Source organism: Vigna radiata, chromosome 7, assembly GCF_000741045.1.
Source record: "Vigna radiata var. radiata cultivar VC1973A chromosome 7, Vradiata_ver6, whole genome shotgun sequence".
NCBI lineage: Eukaryota > Viridiplantae > Streptophyta > Magnoliopsida > Fabales > Fabaceae > Vigna > Vigna radiata.
The window spans coordinates 36698319-36715507 of NC_028357.1; the positions used below are offsets into that span (position 1 = coordinate 36698319).

A 17189-nucleotide genomic window follows, 5' to 3' on the forward strand; every position below is an offset into this window, starting at 1 on the left:
ATGAAATACTACTTTTTGACAAAATCATTATTTCAACGATACAGATTTATGATATATATATATATATATATATATATATATATATATATATATATATATATATATATATATATATGATCAATCCCTTATGTTGTTAGCATTAATAACTGGTTTCACAATTTAAATCTGCCTAGCATTCAATAAATTGAGCATGGTAAGATGTAAATCTAGTTAGCATCACATTTTGTAAGTTCTGATCACTCCATTTTTCTGACAGAAGAAGCTTGAGTACTTGATTCATGAAAATGACACACTTCACTTCATTAAATATTGCATGTATAAGGAATTTTGCACAGCTACTAAATACAGTAGACTGATACATATACTCATTTTGCACTAGGCCATGCCAAGGTGCATCAAATCCCAGTTGAGAAAGAAAACATAAAGGTGAAGAAGACCAGCACATGTTAGGAACAAAAAGCTAGAGCAGGGCCGAAGAACAAATTACTTAGATGACTGCTTCCCTTCCACCTTCAAGCATCTAAACACAAGGTCAAACAGTTTATTCAGATATCCCACACATGTCACTTGTTAGAATTTTTTTCTGCCACTAAACAGATCTGATGACAACCACCACTTTAATGTTTTGTACACAGTCCAGCTAATGATCATGTTGAGTCAAATCAATCATTCATATGTTGGTTGAAGTTCATATGACATCACCTTAAGTTAAGGTTGTTGAAGAACTAAATTTAGCTCTTGAGCAGTCTTGGCCAATACGCCACCCCTCCTGCAACCAAAAACACCATGACTCTAGATTGCTGAATGTAGATGTAAATAAATGTGTACCAGTAAGTCATGAGTTGATCCATGTAGGAATTACAACAATATCTCCAATTCATAATCTTAAGACAATGAATTTTTTCATTTTTACTCAATGTGTGACTCAAACTCATACCAGGATTCTTGAGAGTCTTTGATGAGACAAATTAAGAATCAACAACATTAAGTTGATTAATAAAACTGAGGAATTGATGCTTAATAAAATCTGTGCCATGAAAAGGACGAGTTTGAAATACAGAACTAGAAACTCGCAAGACTTTTTTGTTCTTTATTGTCAAGCCATCAGGCTGCAACAATGGCTATAACATATGTATGTTTCTGCAACATTAAAGTTTACATGATTACCTTACTAATATTGGAAGAATCATTCGGATCTTTTGCAGTTGCATGAAGCACTGATTGGAGCATTCTCGCCTGTTCTCAACCTTTTCTATGTTAATTAGGTTCACTCACATAGAAACTTTATGAGATAATGAAAGCGACATTATAGTTGATGATGAAGGTCACCTTTGTTCCGCATGTAGATCAACCCCAACAGAGGGAGGAGCTGAAATAGTTGAACGTATTGTTGGACCGAAAACAACAACAAACTTCAACAGCATATCCAATGACACCTTCACATATCTGTACTGAGATAATAGAGTTAGCTTTCGTTTGGATAGGAATTTCACATCTTTTAAGACAAGCAAATGCATTGAATTTGAATTAAGTTCATTTCTTGTTATATTTTTCAAATGCTTTTGGATAATGTAAGAAGTTATTTGAATATCAAACAATTGTTAATAAATAAAATATCAATATTCAAAATTGACAATCTCTTTTAGTCGATCATGGTTGATCTTATTTTTTAGTCAACAAAGCTTTTACTCATTTGTCATCAACCAAAATTGCTTTGAATGGATGTCATTACAGTTATTTAGGTTAACATGGATCAAAGTTAATTTTACAACATTGTTGATTGTTTTCTTTATCCGACTTTTCTGTCAACATTGGCTGAAAAATTATCTCAGCTAATGTTGACCGGAAACTGTCTAAGTTAATGTCGATCAAGACTTAGTCAATATCAATTGAAAAGTAGTCCTCCCAACAACGTCTGGATTCTACAAAAAATTATTTTTCATAACACCATGTTAATAAAGAATTACCTTTCTGTCTTGCTATCCAGCAAACCTGTGAGCACCGGAAGTAAGGAAGAAAATAAATCTATGGTGAGAATCTCCATCTTCTCAACAAGGACACTGATAACATCAGCTTGAACCTACATCCAGAGGAAATTATCTTCAATGCTATATATTCAATAACAAAGCCATAAATAACTAGTTAAAGCATTTGATACAGAACAGACAAAGAGCAAAATAGTGACACATGGACACTTAAAAAAATACACACAGATTGATCAGGCAGCTTTTCCAAAGCATTGATGGCACCTTTAGTATCATTGCGCTCCCAAAAATGTCGCACTACCTGCAAGTGCACATTGACAACTTGGTGAACAACATTGTTCCACTGATGGCACCTTAAGCATCATTTCTTTCTAGATTTGGATTCTTTAAAGTAAGGGTAAAGTAAGAGCTGATATTAGTACATATGTTTAAGAATTCACATCTAATAGATAAGACCAAATTATAATATATAAATGGATGTAAACTTCATCTTACTAAACCGATTTTATAGGATTTAGGTTTAAAGTCTGTTGGGTCTCGTGTCACACACTATTGAGTTCTCCCTACTCCACTCTAACTCAAGCTTGGTCTAAAAGAAAATGATATTAATATCTAACTATCTGAACTCACCTGTAATTTTGTCAAACGTGATCGGAGATTGCTTAATGTTACATCATGAGTTTGCAACAGATCTTCAATTATTTCTCCATCATTTGCAGAATTTGAATCCCTTCCAAACTCTGCTTTCTGACATTATATAACAAGATATAGTTGAAAACCAAGGCAACAATTTGCAAAATGTGATAATAGCATGACCCAAAAAACAGTGAGTGTGAACTACCCTTTCTTTCAATATATAAGTTTCATAGTTAGACCCAAAAACCAGGAAACCAACGCGAATAGAATAAAAAATATTGATCAATGGTCCAAACTTCGTAGGACAAAGAGATTGTCAAGAAGAGTTTCCATTCCACAGAAAAAAATCAGAAGCCAAATTATTAAAATTGTATGCCATGTATACTTTCAGAGCCTTTCTCTAGTAATATCAAATCATGCTAATAGCAGATGCATAACTCAAACAAATGCGTGTTAAAGGAAATCAAATTTTAGATCTTTTGACTTCTTGATAAATTAAAGATTTCTAAACCTTCAACACTATTCTTAAAAGAGAAGATTTGAATAGAAAAGAAAACAGATGGTTTGCATGTTTGGCCCAGGTGGATGTCCAAACCTACAAACAATTTCCTTTCTTTTCCACTGAGATCTTTGCCCCTGAACATGTCTGAGGGAGAAAAATAAGCAACAGATACGTGCATCTTAAGTCTAGCATCCTATTCCAATTTATAAGCCATAAAATAGACCATCACACATAAGGTTTAGGCTAAAAAAATTAAGCTAGAGATAAGAGGCCTGTTTCTAGAGTTCCATAAAGCTTGTTTTTTGTCAAGCTAGAATTTTACCATGAAGTTAATATGCTTATCAGTTTCACTAGTTGTGTTGGGAACGGTGGGCATATTGTTTTTATCTTCGCTGAAAGGAATTATTTCCCCCTCTTCAGATGTTGAGGTGGTAGTGATGGGGGATGCATTAGTTTGATCTTCTTTGAGAAAAATTTCCCTTTTTTCAAATGTCGTCGTGGGAGTTGCATTATCTTGATCTTCCTTGGTTGGAGTTATTTCCTTTCTTTCAAACCTCCTAACCAAAGAACGTGTCCTTCCTTGTACAACAGCAACTGCCAAAGGAGAATTTTAATATATTCAGTTTCCAGGAGTTTTCTTAGTGCAATAAAGTACATTGATGGGATATGGCAAACCTCCATTGGCATATTTAACTGGATTAATGGCGTTGCTGTAAGAAGAGGATTGATTACCTGAAAGATAATAACATATTAATCATGGATGACCATATGGTATTTTCCCATACTAATAATGAACAAATACACAAGGCATGCCAAATTTTAAAGAAAAAGTATCGACAAGCTCAATGTCAGGATCACTTTATTAAAACACAGAAAAGAGTTTATCTGTCAAGACTTGAGAGTGTTGTCTAACAGTTTACTCAATATTTTTCAGGAGATTGAAATCAGAAAATAAGAAGCATATTATAGACACAGTGAATGGAAGAGAAACAAAAGATGATTAGATTTGGCTTATTTGAGTATATAAGTCTGGAATCAGAGCGACTAGTTGTTATTCAACCAATGAGAAGTCAAATATAGTTAATGGCAATGATGTCACACTAATTTAGCCCATGATATAACCAAGAAAATGATGGGTAAGTTAACTCATTTTTTGTTGATAAGAAACATAGACTAGAGAAAGGACATTGCAAGAATAAGATTAAAGAAATATAGGATTTGGTTCCACTAAGGGGAGCTCTTGCTTTAGAGGGAAGAGAGAGGAACCTCATTAATTGATGAGAAAATAAATTGTTGCTACATGCACACATATAACAAATGGTGGACATGTTAAATCTATCCCTGGATTTTATTAACAGTTGATAACTTGAGATGTCACACTTCTCTCTACAGTGAACTACCCCACTTTAGAGGATCCAAATCCAGAAATGTAATCAGTAATGACATGTATTTGACCTACATAGTGATTTGACAGAAAAAAAAAACTTACATTTCTCTTGTTCAGAAAATCCGTCTGGTGTTAAAGTTTTTTCAAACTTCTCTGCGACACTCTTAATAGGATGTTTATCATCAATAGAGTCTCTGACTTCATTCATTTCGAAGTTAGGATCTGTTGCACTGACAGAGTTGCTTATAGTATCAACAAATTCTCTAGAATCAATATCTGATGAAAGCCCATCAAAACATCAAATATATCAGTGGATGCTCCTTGAACTGACTTAAGCAACATCAGGACTTCAAAAGCTTTGTTGAGTCCTTACCATTCAGAATGTCCAGAGGTACAACGTTTGACAACATATAAGACTTTCTAAGAGTTTGTTCATTTGATTTTGCTCGAACTCCTGTTGAAGAACTCAAGTTTAACATTTCTTTAGATTCCTCAAGATGATCCATTTTTGGAGAATTATAAGACCTGGATCTTAATAAGTTATCAGGATTCCCTTCAGAAGCTTTATATGCAAAAAAAAATAATTGAAAATACATTAGTTGGGGAGCATTCAGAATTACAAAAAAAAAAATAATTAAAAAACTGACATGGGAAATTGTTATAATCTTACTAAAAAGCTCCTCAAAAAGCTCATATATACTTTATGGTGCAAACTTTATTTTGAAAGCTTTATTCATTCATAATTTTGAAGAAGTAATGGGAAGACAAGAAGGTCTGTGGCTTACAGTCTATATATATATTCTTTATCTCTTTTGACTCGTTGTCCACACCATATTCTACTTTCTCCATTTGTCTTCCCTGGAGACTGAGCTTCTGCTCTGTGCTTTCTTTGTTCTCAGTTTCCAAGCCATAACCATATGGCTTGATAAGCTGATGCATTAAAAATAACAATCAGAATGATAGACTACATATTAGCTTATTGTGTTGTTTGCAGACTAACAAGGATGAAATGACATTCATCATTTAGATAGACACAACAGGAAACAATGTCTTTAAAACTAGCAATTAAAACATCATAAAATTCATAACAGCAGCCAGCCAGCCACATAGTAGGAATTCTACAATCATAGTGTTTTAGTTAAATAGCATACAGATCACGTTTCAAAATTGACAAGAAAAAACATATAAACTAATCTATTGAGGGGGAGTCCTACCGAAATATCTGACACCCATACTCCAACAGAATTACTGTAGAATGAGCAACCCAAAAGCTTTTCATCATGAATACATAAGTCACCAAGTGTTGTCCATCCCATGTCAACAGCATCATGGCATATGACAGGTTCCCATGAATACACCTACAGTAAATGAGAATTAGATATGAAATCTTTAACCTGTTCAAGTTGTTTACCATTATAATCTAATTATTGGAACAAAAAATGTGTACCTTCAAACTATCCTCAAGTCCAGCAAAAAGGGTCCGTCCATCAGGATGAAAAGTTAGTGAGCGTACCTCTGAAACCTAACACAAGGTAATTTATTTTTATTAGAAATTAGTATTTTGCATAAATTTTTGTGAGTCTGTTCATGTCCATGCATATCTTGGAAATAAATGTACAGGCTTACACTAGAAGAAAGAAAAAACCAACAAATACATCTACCATACTACAATTGCAACTAAGTTACATCACAGAATATGACTTAAAACACAATACATTACGCACATCTATGGGATTAACAACTGGGCACGATACACTGCAAATTTCAAGTTACAGAAACAAATTAACTTTGAAGTTTGAAGAGTATAAAAAACTTGGGGAAATATTCTAGGTTACAACTAAAGGAATCATTTAGTAGTATTTAGAAACCACCCCCAACAATATTATGGCAAACTGGTAAAAAATGTGCCAAGCATGTTAACCATTGAAACAGATTATCTAGGAGTTTCCACTTTCCATGAATGATAGTAGTGGTATAACACTGATTTTCAGCAAAAAACTCAATTGATAAGAGGCAGATTTGGAACCAGAATTTATGATTTATAAATTGGTATAACTGATTCCTTTGAAACAGAAGAAAAGCACTTTAGCAAGATTAGATACCTCATGTCTACTGGATCCAATCAGTTCAAAGGTTTCTAAATCCCAAAATTTCACTGTTCTGTCTGCCGAACCTGTAAATAAATTATGAACTCTTAATTTTGCCCAACTTTATGACTTCAATGAATAATTTCAATATAAATGCTTTGGTCAATATAACAGCTTAGATCCTTCAAGGTCAAGTCACATGGTTCAATGAACCATGACAAGAGAACATAAATTTTCGTATACATGTCAAGTTCAATTACATTATATATGGGTGGATTAATGTTTACGTAACCTAACATAATTTCAGGAGCAGCGATAGCGATAATTGATAAATGATAATAAAATAATAGCAGTTCAGCAAAGATGAAGATGAAAGTAAGGTAATAGCTGTGGCAACAAAGACAGATCCTTGTCAATAGTGATTGTGGTCATGATGACACTATGAAAGAACAAAGATTTTATTCAAATTGATTTATATGAAACAGTACATCAGCATCTTTATATATAGAGAACTCTAACCCTTAATATCCTACTAACAACACTGTATGCATCATTGCATGGAGTAGAACTTGCATGTTTTGTTATGTTTGGGAACGTTGCATCTAAAATAATTTCGTAAGAATAAGTATGGTTTGAATAGTAAATTACCTATGGATGTAACATTTCTAGAATGGAAACAGTGCTTTCTGTTTTGTACGAATATACATACTTCATTACATCCATATTAGTTAACTGAAAATGAAGTTCCCCAAGAACGCATTTTACACCGTACTTTTAACTCTCTTTTTTCAAAATGCACTCTTGACCCAAGCATGCGTTTTGAGTTGTTAACAAAACTAGATTCTACACCACCCAAAACCTGGTATGGGGGCTAGACCAGAATGCATTCTGGATAATCCCTAATTGAGTTTTTGAAGAGGCTCATATATGTTATTGTTCCCTCTACATACGAGAATTAGTTGCCTAAATTTCCATTAAGTTTGAACAGCCATCTAGCCTAAGTAGATTATCGTTTGGTGCACTTGAAACAACATTATAATTACAAAACAGGGAACATCATAACTTTTTTTGCACATGCATGATTATCTACTGTTCCAAGCTGCTTTAAGGGACCAACACACCTGTAGCCAGAAGAAACTCAAGAGGATGGAAGTCTAGGGACCTAATGTGTCCTTCATGGAACTTGAAGTCATGCAAGAGCTTTCCACCTGTTAGATCCCAGACCTGCATATTCATAAGTTAGATATGTAACTTATTCATAGAACAGTAGTAAGAGTTATACAATTATAAGGTCTGCCACAGAAAACTTCACTCTATTACCTTCACAACATTATCAAGTCCACCAGAAACAACCCAACGACCATCTGGACTGAATTTGATCGTACTAATAGCCTGGCTATGGCCCTTGTATGTATGAATACATTCTTTTTTTCGGATATCCCAAATATTTAGTTTAGTGTCTGAGGAGCCTGATGCAAAAAACTCTCCAAAGGGATGAAACTCAACAGCAGTGCAATTGGTTCTGTGTCCGGTAAGAGTGCGAAGCACTATACTTCAAGAACAATTGCACACATATTACTGGATTGTTGAGAAATTGGTAAATGCATGAGCTTTACATTTCACCCATCAATTCATAAAACTCAACTTGGACTGATAATAGTTCTTCTAGATGCCAATATAATCCCATGCATGCAAATTAGATAGTGTAGTACTCAATTCTTTAATCAAATAATTGCCCGTTTATGATCAGCAAGTTTGCCCTTTTTCTCTAGCATAAAAGTCTGATGCTCTATAAATAATATCACTATAAAGTATACAGTCCATGGATTCAGAATATACTAATTAACTTACTCTTTGCTTCCTGCAAATCCCAAAGCTTTATAACCCCCGATGATGCTCCAGAAAGAACCAAAACTTCTGCTGAGTCAAAAGTCACAGATTCTACTGTAGTAGTGTGACCACACAAACTCTGCATGTATTTACATTAAGATAAGACTGTCACATTTAAAGCTCTACATAGTTGTGCTGCTATCATAAGAAACTCAGACCCATATTACAAAGGGAATCCAATCAGAGAAAAAAATGCAGATGATAGATTATTATGATCTATGTATGGTTTGAAGTTTTCAGATTTAAGTGAGTTCAAAGCTCTGTTTTATTCTGGAACTGCAAAAGAAGGAAGATGACGATGTTGGAATAACCAGCAGCAAGTACAGTGCAGGCCTAGATACTACCACTAAATCTGTTCGGATAGCCCAAAACTAAGATAAATCAAACCCAACATTCCCTATTTCAAGGATATTAGACTTTCAGGCTTAAAGTTCAGTTTACCATTACAATAACATAACTTGCAAATTTCAACAAAGAGCAGATAAGAAATAGATCTTCATTACTGCTTAGCAATCCTGATTCCTACCTTAGTCAAATTGCAATTAAATGATAAGATACAAAGGCAACAATCAACTGACCATTAAAGAGGTTGCTTTTCCAATCATCCATATATTGACATTGTGATCATCCCCTCCTGTAATGAAAAGGCGGCTCGCCTTCCTTCCAATCTTTAAACAGTTTACATTTCCTGAATGAGCCACAAATTCCTCTACAGTTGATTGGCTAAGGAAAGCACATTATCAAAACAACCTAACATCTACACTCCATAGACTTAATAACAGATTGGTATTGAAAAATATAATACAATCGAAGAACCTCAAAAAATTACAAAATCAGCTTTTGGAGCCAAACCATCAAAAATCACTTTTTGAAATATCCTTTATCTTCTAGAAAAGCACTTTCATCAAAAGTAAGACAGAAAATAAACCTAACAATTCCTCAGCCACTAAAACAAGGAAAAAAAGAAGGTAAAATTATAAACTTTTTTCCATAACTTCCAAGTGGCTGATGAGCATCCAACATTTTTATCACCTCCCCTAGAGCTAATAAAACATAAATCACACACCTGACCATGCTATTCCAACAATGTACCATTGAAAACAATTTGGATGTTCCAAGAACACAACTCACCCACATTTCAACAGAAACTAAGTCACTGAATGGTAACAGCAACCTTAATGGTGGAACCAGAAAGCATGTTCTGAGACACATATATTAATCAAAAGGAGAAATAAAAACAACAAAGGATACGTAGTTTGTATCCTGTCTTTGCCATTAGTGTTGTCTGGAAATCGCAAAGGCAGCTTGTGAAGCAGAAATGAAGTTCTTTTCCTCACAAATGAAGCAATTGAGGACTTGGGTGAGCTTCTTCAGAAGCAAACTGAGAAATTTATCATGCTCAGTTTTAGCTGGGAACTACTCTCAACAAACCAACAAAAAGAAAGAAGAACAGCAATCATTAATCACTCAGAAATAAACTTTTTTTTAATTGTTATTTAATAATAGTTTCAATGTTGTTGTGAATTTGTCTTATGTGGGGAACACGTCGAGTAAAGAAGAACAGTTGTCACCGTGCAGTTGTCAATTTACCAAAAGCACCCTCTTTTACATCTTTGGATATATTCCTCACTGCTGAACACTTCTTTTGGGATTCTCTGCTTTTTATGAAGGGATATAATATAAGATCTATTTTTCAATTCCATAAAGATCCTTCAAACAGTACTGTTTCAAAGTTTCAATCAATACTATTAACAAATGAATTTCTAACCTAATAAATGTAAAAAATATATACAAATTTTGCTATGTACTTTTATACCCTTGGAACATTAATATTGCTTGCAAATTTATTTGTGCATTAACAAGTTATAAATATAAAATATTCTTTCGAAAACTATTTATTAAGTATTTTTATTCACACAAATTATATTTACTGCTTAACTAATTGATTTTTTTTTAATTTTTTTCTTAAATTATAGTTATATTATATATATATATATATATATTTATATTCGTGAGTTCATATAATATTTTGTTCAAAATTATTTCCTTTTAAACATATTTTATAAGGATTGAAGGGATTTACTCCATATAATAAGAAAATATATTTTAAAAAAAAAAACAAAATAAGAAAGACCAAAATAAAATAAATAGTTTTAACAGATCAAATGTGGAGAAAAAAAAATTTACTTACCAAAATAAAATATAACTATATTTCATAAATAAAAAATAAATACAAGAATTTTTTGGATATAAATATATTTAAATCTTGAAAATATTAATTAAATTAATCTTAAATGATAATATAGTACTGGGAGAAAATATTCACTCTCATCGTTTTTGTCCACTCCAAGCTCCTTCTTCCTCTCCAAATAATCAAAGACTGAAGTTGATTTGATTCAGTGCAAGTGGTTGGGAAGCTCTTGAGTAGGTGTATGGAACGATGTACGGAATATTGAAGGAAGCACGTGATTCGATTTCCGTGGCAAATCAGCAAGCCACTTTTGCGGTACAATTTTTGCTTTTAGAAATCCTGTCAATGTCTATTTTAAAGCATATGTTTAGCGTTCATTCATGATTGCTTTGGAATCAATCGGCGCACCTTAATTGAACATGGCGAAATCTTGAATTGAATCAACCGTTGCCTTATTTCCGATGCAATTGAAGGGCTCCATGGACGTGAATCGAGATTTTGGTGTGAGAAACGAATTTGAACAAGAAAATACGGGCAAGAATGGGTGGCTGCAGGACTACATGTTGGACAATTAGTCCATTCAAGAATTAGTGTGGTTCATTGCAAGCGGCTGGCGTGATGAATTAAAGAAATTGAATCTAGCTGCCGATTTCAATTCGTGGCTATTTGATGCTGGTGAGAGGTATTTTGATTTCACCTCTTTTATCGCTGGTGGATGATAAAGGCATTAACTTATGGGATTATTGACGGTTTAGTTTCTATGCAGCAAACTGGTGATATGTTGAATTAAAGACCAGGTGATCAAGAGATTCAAGTACAGGAAGTTCTGTGGCAAAGCAATGAAGCATGAGGTGGCATACATTTCGATCCATTCATGCATTGTAGTGCATGGTTTACTGTGTTTGATACTTTTTCAATCATGATGTAGTGCAGATTTGAAGCGGTTATATTCTTTTGCACTTTGAAGCAGTACAATCAAGCTTGAATTCCAGCAGCTATGAATTATGAGGAGAACAGGTCGAGATGCAATTAGATGTTGTTGATGCAGGTATCAGTTCAGTGCATTCAAGAAGAGCTATGTATTATGTCGAGCACAAGGTATGCATATTGTGATTTCAAGTACATCTGTTCAAATATTTCCTCTACCAATTTGATGACATTGAAATTTGGTGATCATCCGTGGTGTAATTTTAGGCAAAGTTTGTGGATAAATTTTTCAAAAAGATTTGAGGCAAGCCACTGAATCAAAATTTGAAATCCATTTTCTTAAGGAATGGGAAGATGATATGATTCTATAATTAAAATTAGGTTAAACTCATTCGTTAGTCCCTATTTTCGTGTTTTTGTCCCACGTTAGTCCTCGATTTATTTTTTGTGCCAATTAAGTCCCTAATTGTGCAAAATTGATAGAAATTAATCCTTAGCCGTTAAATGCAGTTAACGGAGTTAAGTTGGCATGCAGATGACCATGTGACGTGGTAGATATATTGTTCAAGTGCCCCTTAACTTAAAAATTTGGGGTTTTTGTTAAAGATTTTGAAATTAGGGTTAATTTATAATTGAATTGGGAGCATGGCCTCCGATGAACGGTACCGTCGGTGAAGACAACGCTGCTTTCTGCTTTTGTTCTGGTGTCCAGTAGTCTCTTCTCTACACCTCAACCACTCTCTCTGCAATGCAACGCACACTGTTTATCTCTTTCTATCTTCTCTTTTCTCTTTTTGCAGCAGAAGGTGATCTCAACCCAAATACTGTAATGGGGGATTTTCTTGAACATTGTTTACCATGGATTCTGGATTTCATGAACAAGTCTCTTAGGGCTTTCTTTCTTTTCTATTATGTTTTGTTCATCTTTAATTTCATTTTCATTTTCTCGAATTCCATTTTCTTTTTCCCTTTTTTTCAATCTGAACTGATTTTTGAGGAATGGATGAATGCAAAAGCCCAAAATCATATTCCACGCCCCTCTCTTTGCCTTTTTCCTAGAAGAAAATAGAAGAGAAAGCGCGCCGAAGGCGAGCTCTTCCCTAGAATCTCCCGTTGCGGATGTTTGTCAGAGTCCACAGCGCGCCGATACTTCCAACAGCTGGTCTCCGCGCTCCGGTTCTGCCACCGCAACGATTTTGGTGTCTTTTCACTTTGATTCCTTGAAAAAGCTTGGATTTTTCTGTCTCAGCAACATAAATGTAATCACCATTATTACAAAAGGGAGAAAAAACACAGCAAGAAAGCTTTCAGTTGTTGATTTTAGCCCTGCAACAGCATTAATAAATGTAATTTCCAGATATTCCATGTCCCAAAAAAAAAAACTTGGTCAAGAATTTCTGCTACTTTAGCACCATAACCATTCTCGGCACCATCCTTTGCCCAGTAAGAGTTATCCTGGAGCCTTTCATCCGTAAACTGTATTTTGTCAACTTGTACTCGCTGAAATGACGTCTTGACTGGTTTCTCAATTGATTCCTTTTGCTGTTTCTTCTGAGACCTCTATACAGAAGATTTCTCTCCATTGTTTCCTTAGTTGACTCCTTAGATGCATTTATATTTTCTGTTTTTCTGCGTTTGTTTTCTTCATCTGCCTTTACATCTGCAACCTCTTGACCATTTTCTTCAGAAATTGTTCTTTTTCTTTTTGGTTTAAACCATTTAGTTGTCCCTATTTTTGGGAGGTTTCCCCATTTTGATCTCCGTCTTATTAGAATTTCCAATTGAGTCCCTATAAGTGCTAATTTCAATCAATTAAGCCCCTGCCAACGGGGTTAACTTTTTTGCACAGCTGAAAGGATGACCTGTTAATTTCTGTAAAGGTGGCCTATTTAGAGTTGAAATGTGGCATGAATTAGACTTGAAATTGATTGAAATTAGCACTTATGGGACTCAATTCATGCCACGTTTCAACTCTAAATAGGCCACGTTTATAGAAATTAACAGGTCATCCTCCCAGTTGTGCAAAAAAGTTAATCTCGTTAACTAAATTTAACGAGAGGGGCTTAATTGATTGAAATAGCACTTATAAAGACTCAATTGGGGATTCGAATAAGACGGGGATCAAAATGGGAAAACCTCCCGAAAATAGGGACAACTAAATGGTTTAAACCTTTCTTTTTCTTAGAATCTTTTTTCTCCTCACTTGTCTTGACACTGTGGTTGCTCATGCTTCCTATGCCACTGTAATGGTGATGGAGGAGAAGCTTAAGGAAGTAGGTTGGGTTTTGGGGGTTTAACGTTGAGGTAGGGAAAGCCATTAATGGTGCAAGAGGTGGTCATCGGTGATTAACTTGAGTAAAAAAAACCCCAATTCTTTAATTTTGTGATTAACTTGAGTAATAAAAGGCACGTGTATCATTACAGCTACCTGATAGCTTCTGTGCACGCCATGTCATATATAATACTCACCTCAGTCTTACAGATCAGTTACAAGTTAACCTCGTTAACTTGATTTAACGACAAGGGTTAATTTCTTTCAATTTTACAATCTTTGGGACTAAATTAGTAAAAAATAAAAGACAGAGACTAAATTGGAAAAAAAACGCAAAAATAAGAACTTCTGGAGTGGTTTAACCTTAAAATTATGATTAAATCTTTTAATATAGGTATTTGTAAAGTTTTAATATTCTAAATTGTATATAGTAAACCAAACAAATGATAAATAAATAACTAGACAGACGAAGGGTAAAAGAAACAAAAGATAAAATTTCAATAGAGATTATGATTTCTATATCAATATATGTCATAAAGTCAACCTACATAAAAGGATTTTATATATATATAAATATATATATATATATATATATATATATATATATATATATATATATATATATATATATATATATATATATATATATCATTATTTTTAGTCGTGATCCTCATTCCTAGAACTAATATGAAGAGAAAACATATCTCAAGGACATAAAGTTATGAAGAGTATAGACTTAAAAAAGTTTGAAAAGAAAATTATAAAACATAATATTTCTTTTTCTAACTTTTTACAAGTTTTTAAAATTTTCTAGTAGTTTCTAAAAGATTATAGATGAAAGCAAGAAGTAATAAGCTATATGAACTCACTTAATAATCTCATTAAAGAGGAGGTTAAGTAAGTTTTCATCTAACCACTTCATCATGAAAAAGTTATGATTTTATTCATATATGTCACCATCATAATAAACTCATTGTATTTTTTTTAGCATTTCTTTATATGATTCTTCAATTCTCCTCACTTATAAATAAAGGATTTCTTATATATTATTCACACTTAAATTGGATGAAATTAATAAGTTTTGTGAGAATTTTAATGTTTTAAAAATAAGATATTCTTTTCTTAAATTTTTTTATTGGAAAGTTTCTTCAAGTGATATGCTATATGTCTAGTGATTGTTGTCCATAAATCCAATGCTCACCAAAGAACGTTTTTCTTGCGAAGCTCCTCATCCCATTCCATGCTCACTCATGGGCTTAGCATTGGTTGCACTGGATTGGATTTAGATCAAACTTAGAATAATCCAAATTTAATATTTTAAAACTTATATCCAGCCATTTAATTTATCAGGTTAGTAGGATACCCTCACTCACGCGGTTTAACATCATATACCACAAGCAAGTTTGGTCAAGTTTTGAAATAGAAAGAACTGATGTTGCACCTACCATTATCCTGTCCTGCAATATTTATACTCCATTTTTCAACTTTCTTTTTCACAACTAACATGTCATCTTAGAGACTCTTTAAGACTCTCCTTTTAGTTCGATATGAACAACCAAGAAAGTTTAATGTGCCAAAAAAATATTAATTTCTATTGAAGTTTATGTTCTAACAATACCATCACCAATCTTAATTTGCATTATACATTTACTAACTATACTACAAGTACCGTCATTTCCCATTAGAACTTCACCATTAATGTCTTTTGCTCAAAGCTTGTCGATAATCTTTTCTTTAGAGACTTCTTAAAACTTCATAATTTTGCAATAACACTATCATATCCTTCTATGCAGATGTAACTTACATTCCAACACCAACTCATGTTCATGTTGTATGAGAGCGAAATTTTGCACCCATCATAAATTGAAGTCAGGATTGCCGTCAATTCTTTAATGTTAGAAATCACAAATGTTATAGGTAAGATACTAAATTGTTATAATAAAATTGTATTTAATGTAGAAACAAAACTATAAGAAAGATAATTGGTTAAAAGAAGAATCTCTATTATTATGAAAAAAATAAATCTACGAAAAGGAATTATCAATTTATTATTTATTTCTCATGAAAAGGAATGTTTTGACTTTTTAGTTTAATTTTTTTTACATCTATTTATATTAAAATGTAAGCAACAAGTAAAATATAAATATATCATACAATATGATTCCGTACAAAAAATACAATACATAGTTTATGTTAAAATTTGTAAATAATAATAATTTGAGTGACTTTCTGCAAATTGAAAAATGTATTTGGAGTATTTATTATGGACATTTTTGTTTATCAAAAAAGATAGTGGAGATATTTTGGTAAATGAAATAGTTATTATTAGGATATGAAATGAAAAGAAAAAAAAAATAGATACTAAAGTTATAAATGATAATCAATGGTTAATATAATAAGTTGTTTGTTTTCATTTATGTTAGAAAACATTTATATATGTAAATCTAAATGTAAGTACCCGCATAAATCAAAAGCAAATTTTAGATTAGCCATTTTATTTTTAGCACGTGGCATGTGAACCTACCACCCAATCTTTCAACAATTTCTATGCCATTATCATCCTAAGAAGATAAATTAGAAATATTTCTAAGAAGTAGCTTAAAGAAGACGACTAAAAAAAATTAATTTAACATGAAAATAAGATAACAACAATATAAGAGAAGACTCTCAGATAAATCTAAACAAATAATCTTAAAAAAAATCAATATGAATCTTGTTAAGAGACTCTTTTATATGTATTATTACACATGAGACTAAATGATTATCTTCTTTCTTTTGTATTTAATTTAAGTAAATATAATTATTTCTTTCTTTTGTATTTACTTTTAAGTAAATATAAGATTTAAAAATTTTATATATAATTATTGACTTTCAATATAAATTACTTTGATATTTAACTTATAAACTTTAAATTGTTATTCATCATAATATATTGTAACATATGTTATTTTTTCTTTCAATTCGTACTTAATAAGTAAATTTTTTCTTTGAATTCATATTGAATATAGTGAATCTGAACATGACCAATATCACGTGAGAAAATTTGGTATATGAATGTTTGACAAAAACAAATAATAATTAAATTTCTTTAGTTTAAACATTATATGAATTATTAGTTGTATTTGTATTTCTAAAGAGATAAAATTATAATAACATTTGAGGTGGTATATAATCAATTGTTTGAAGCATTTGAATACACTCTAAATCAGTAAACTGATATTTTTAATATTTTTTTAGTTTAGTTAAATACATTTACAAAATAAATAAAAAAATTATATATAATACCACACCAATTAAGAAAAACTCATCTAA

General features: G+C 32.4%; 1 protein-coding gene and 1 long non-coding RNA gene across 5 annotated transcripts; one reads left to right on the forward strand and one right to left on the reverse strand.

Annotated features, from left to right (window-relative positions):
* Positions 1 to 257: 257 nt before the first annotated feature.
* On the reverse strand, positions 258 to 9965 carry LOC106766858 (katanin p80 WD40 repeat-containing subunit B1 homolog). Of its 2 annotated transcripts, XM_014651629.2 has the most exons (20): positions 9739 to 9965; positions 9066 to 9196; positions 8449 to 8566; positions 7918 to 8144; positions 7719 to 7821; positions 6613 to 6683; positions 5958 to 6032; positions 5725 to 5868; positions 5296 to 5440; positions 4884 to 5072; positions 4613 to 4786; positions 3799 to 3855; positions 3446 to 3717; positions 2616 to 2732; positions 2212 to 2286; positions 1968 to 2080; positions 1330 to 1446; positions 1168 to 1236; positions 703 to 769; positions 258 to 520 (listed from the first exon to the last, which is right to left on the reverse strand). In XM_014651629.2, the coding sequence occupies exons 1-19, from the start codon at positions 9761 to 9763 to the stop codon at positions 709 to 711; spliced, it is 2283 nt and encodes a 760-aa protein (XP_014507115.1). In that variant the 5' UTR covers positions 9764 to 9965; the 3' UTR covers positions 258 to 520; positions 703 to 708. The 2 variants fall into 2 exon arrangements, with proteins under 2 accessions (XP_014507115.1, XP_014507114.1); XM_014651628.2 differs by having other exon boundaries at positions 258 to 769.
* Positions 9966 to 10803: 838 nt separating this feature from the next.
* On the forward strand, positions 10804 to 15870 carry LOC106767795. 3 transcript variants are annotated; one of them, XR_001376187.2, is made up of 4 exons: positions 10804 to 10993; positions 11152 to 11360; positions 11445 to 11776; positions 15671 to 15870. It is a non-coding gene; the product is annotated as an uncharacterized LOC106767795 (long non-coding RNA). The 3 variants fall into 3 exon arrangements; XR_002668682.1 differs by lacking the exon at positions 15671 to 15870 and adding an exon at positions 12116 to 12926; XR_002668681.1 differs by lacking the exon at positions 15671 to 15870 and having other exon boundaries at positions 11445 to 11951.
* Positions 15871 to 17189: the final 1319 nt, after the last annotated feature.

What these genes read in the sequence shown, in the direction of transcription:
- LOC106766858 (XM_014651629.2), bottom strand. Translation starts at nt 9,763, where the DNA reads ATGGCAAAGACAGGATACAAACTAC. An exon ending in AAAGAATATATATATAGACT is followed by an intron (nt 5,073 to 5,295) that starts GTAAGCCACAGA and finishes TTGCATATAAAG; the next exon opens with CTTCTGAAGGGAATCCTGAT. An exon ending in AGTTAAATATGCCAATGGAG is followed by an intron (nt 3,718 to 3,798) that starts GTTTGCCATATC and finishes CTCCTTTGGCAG; the next exon opens with TTGCTGTTGTACAAGGAAGG.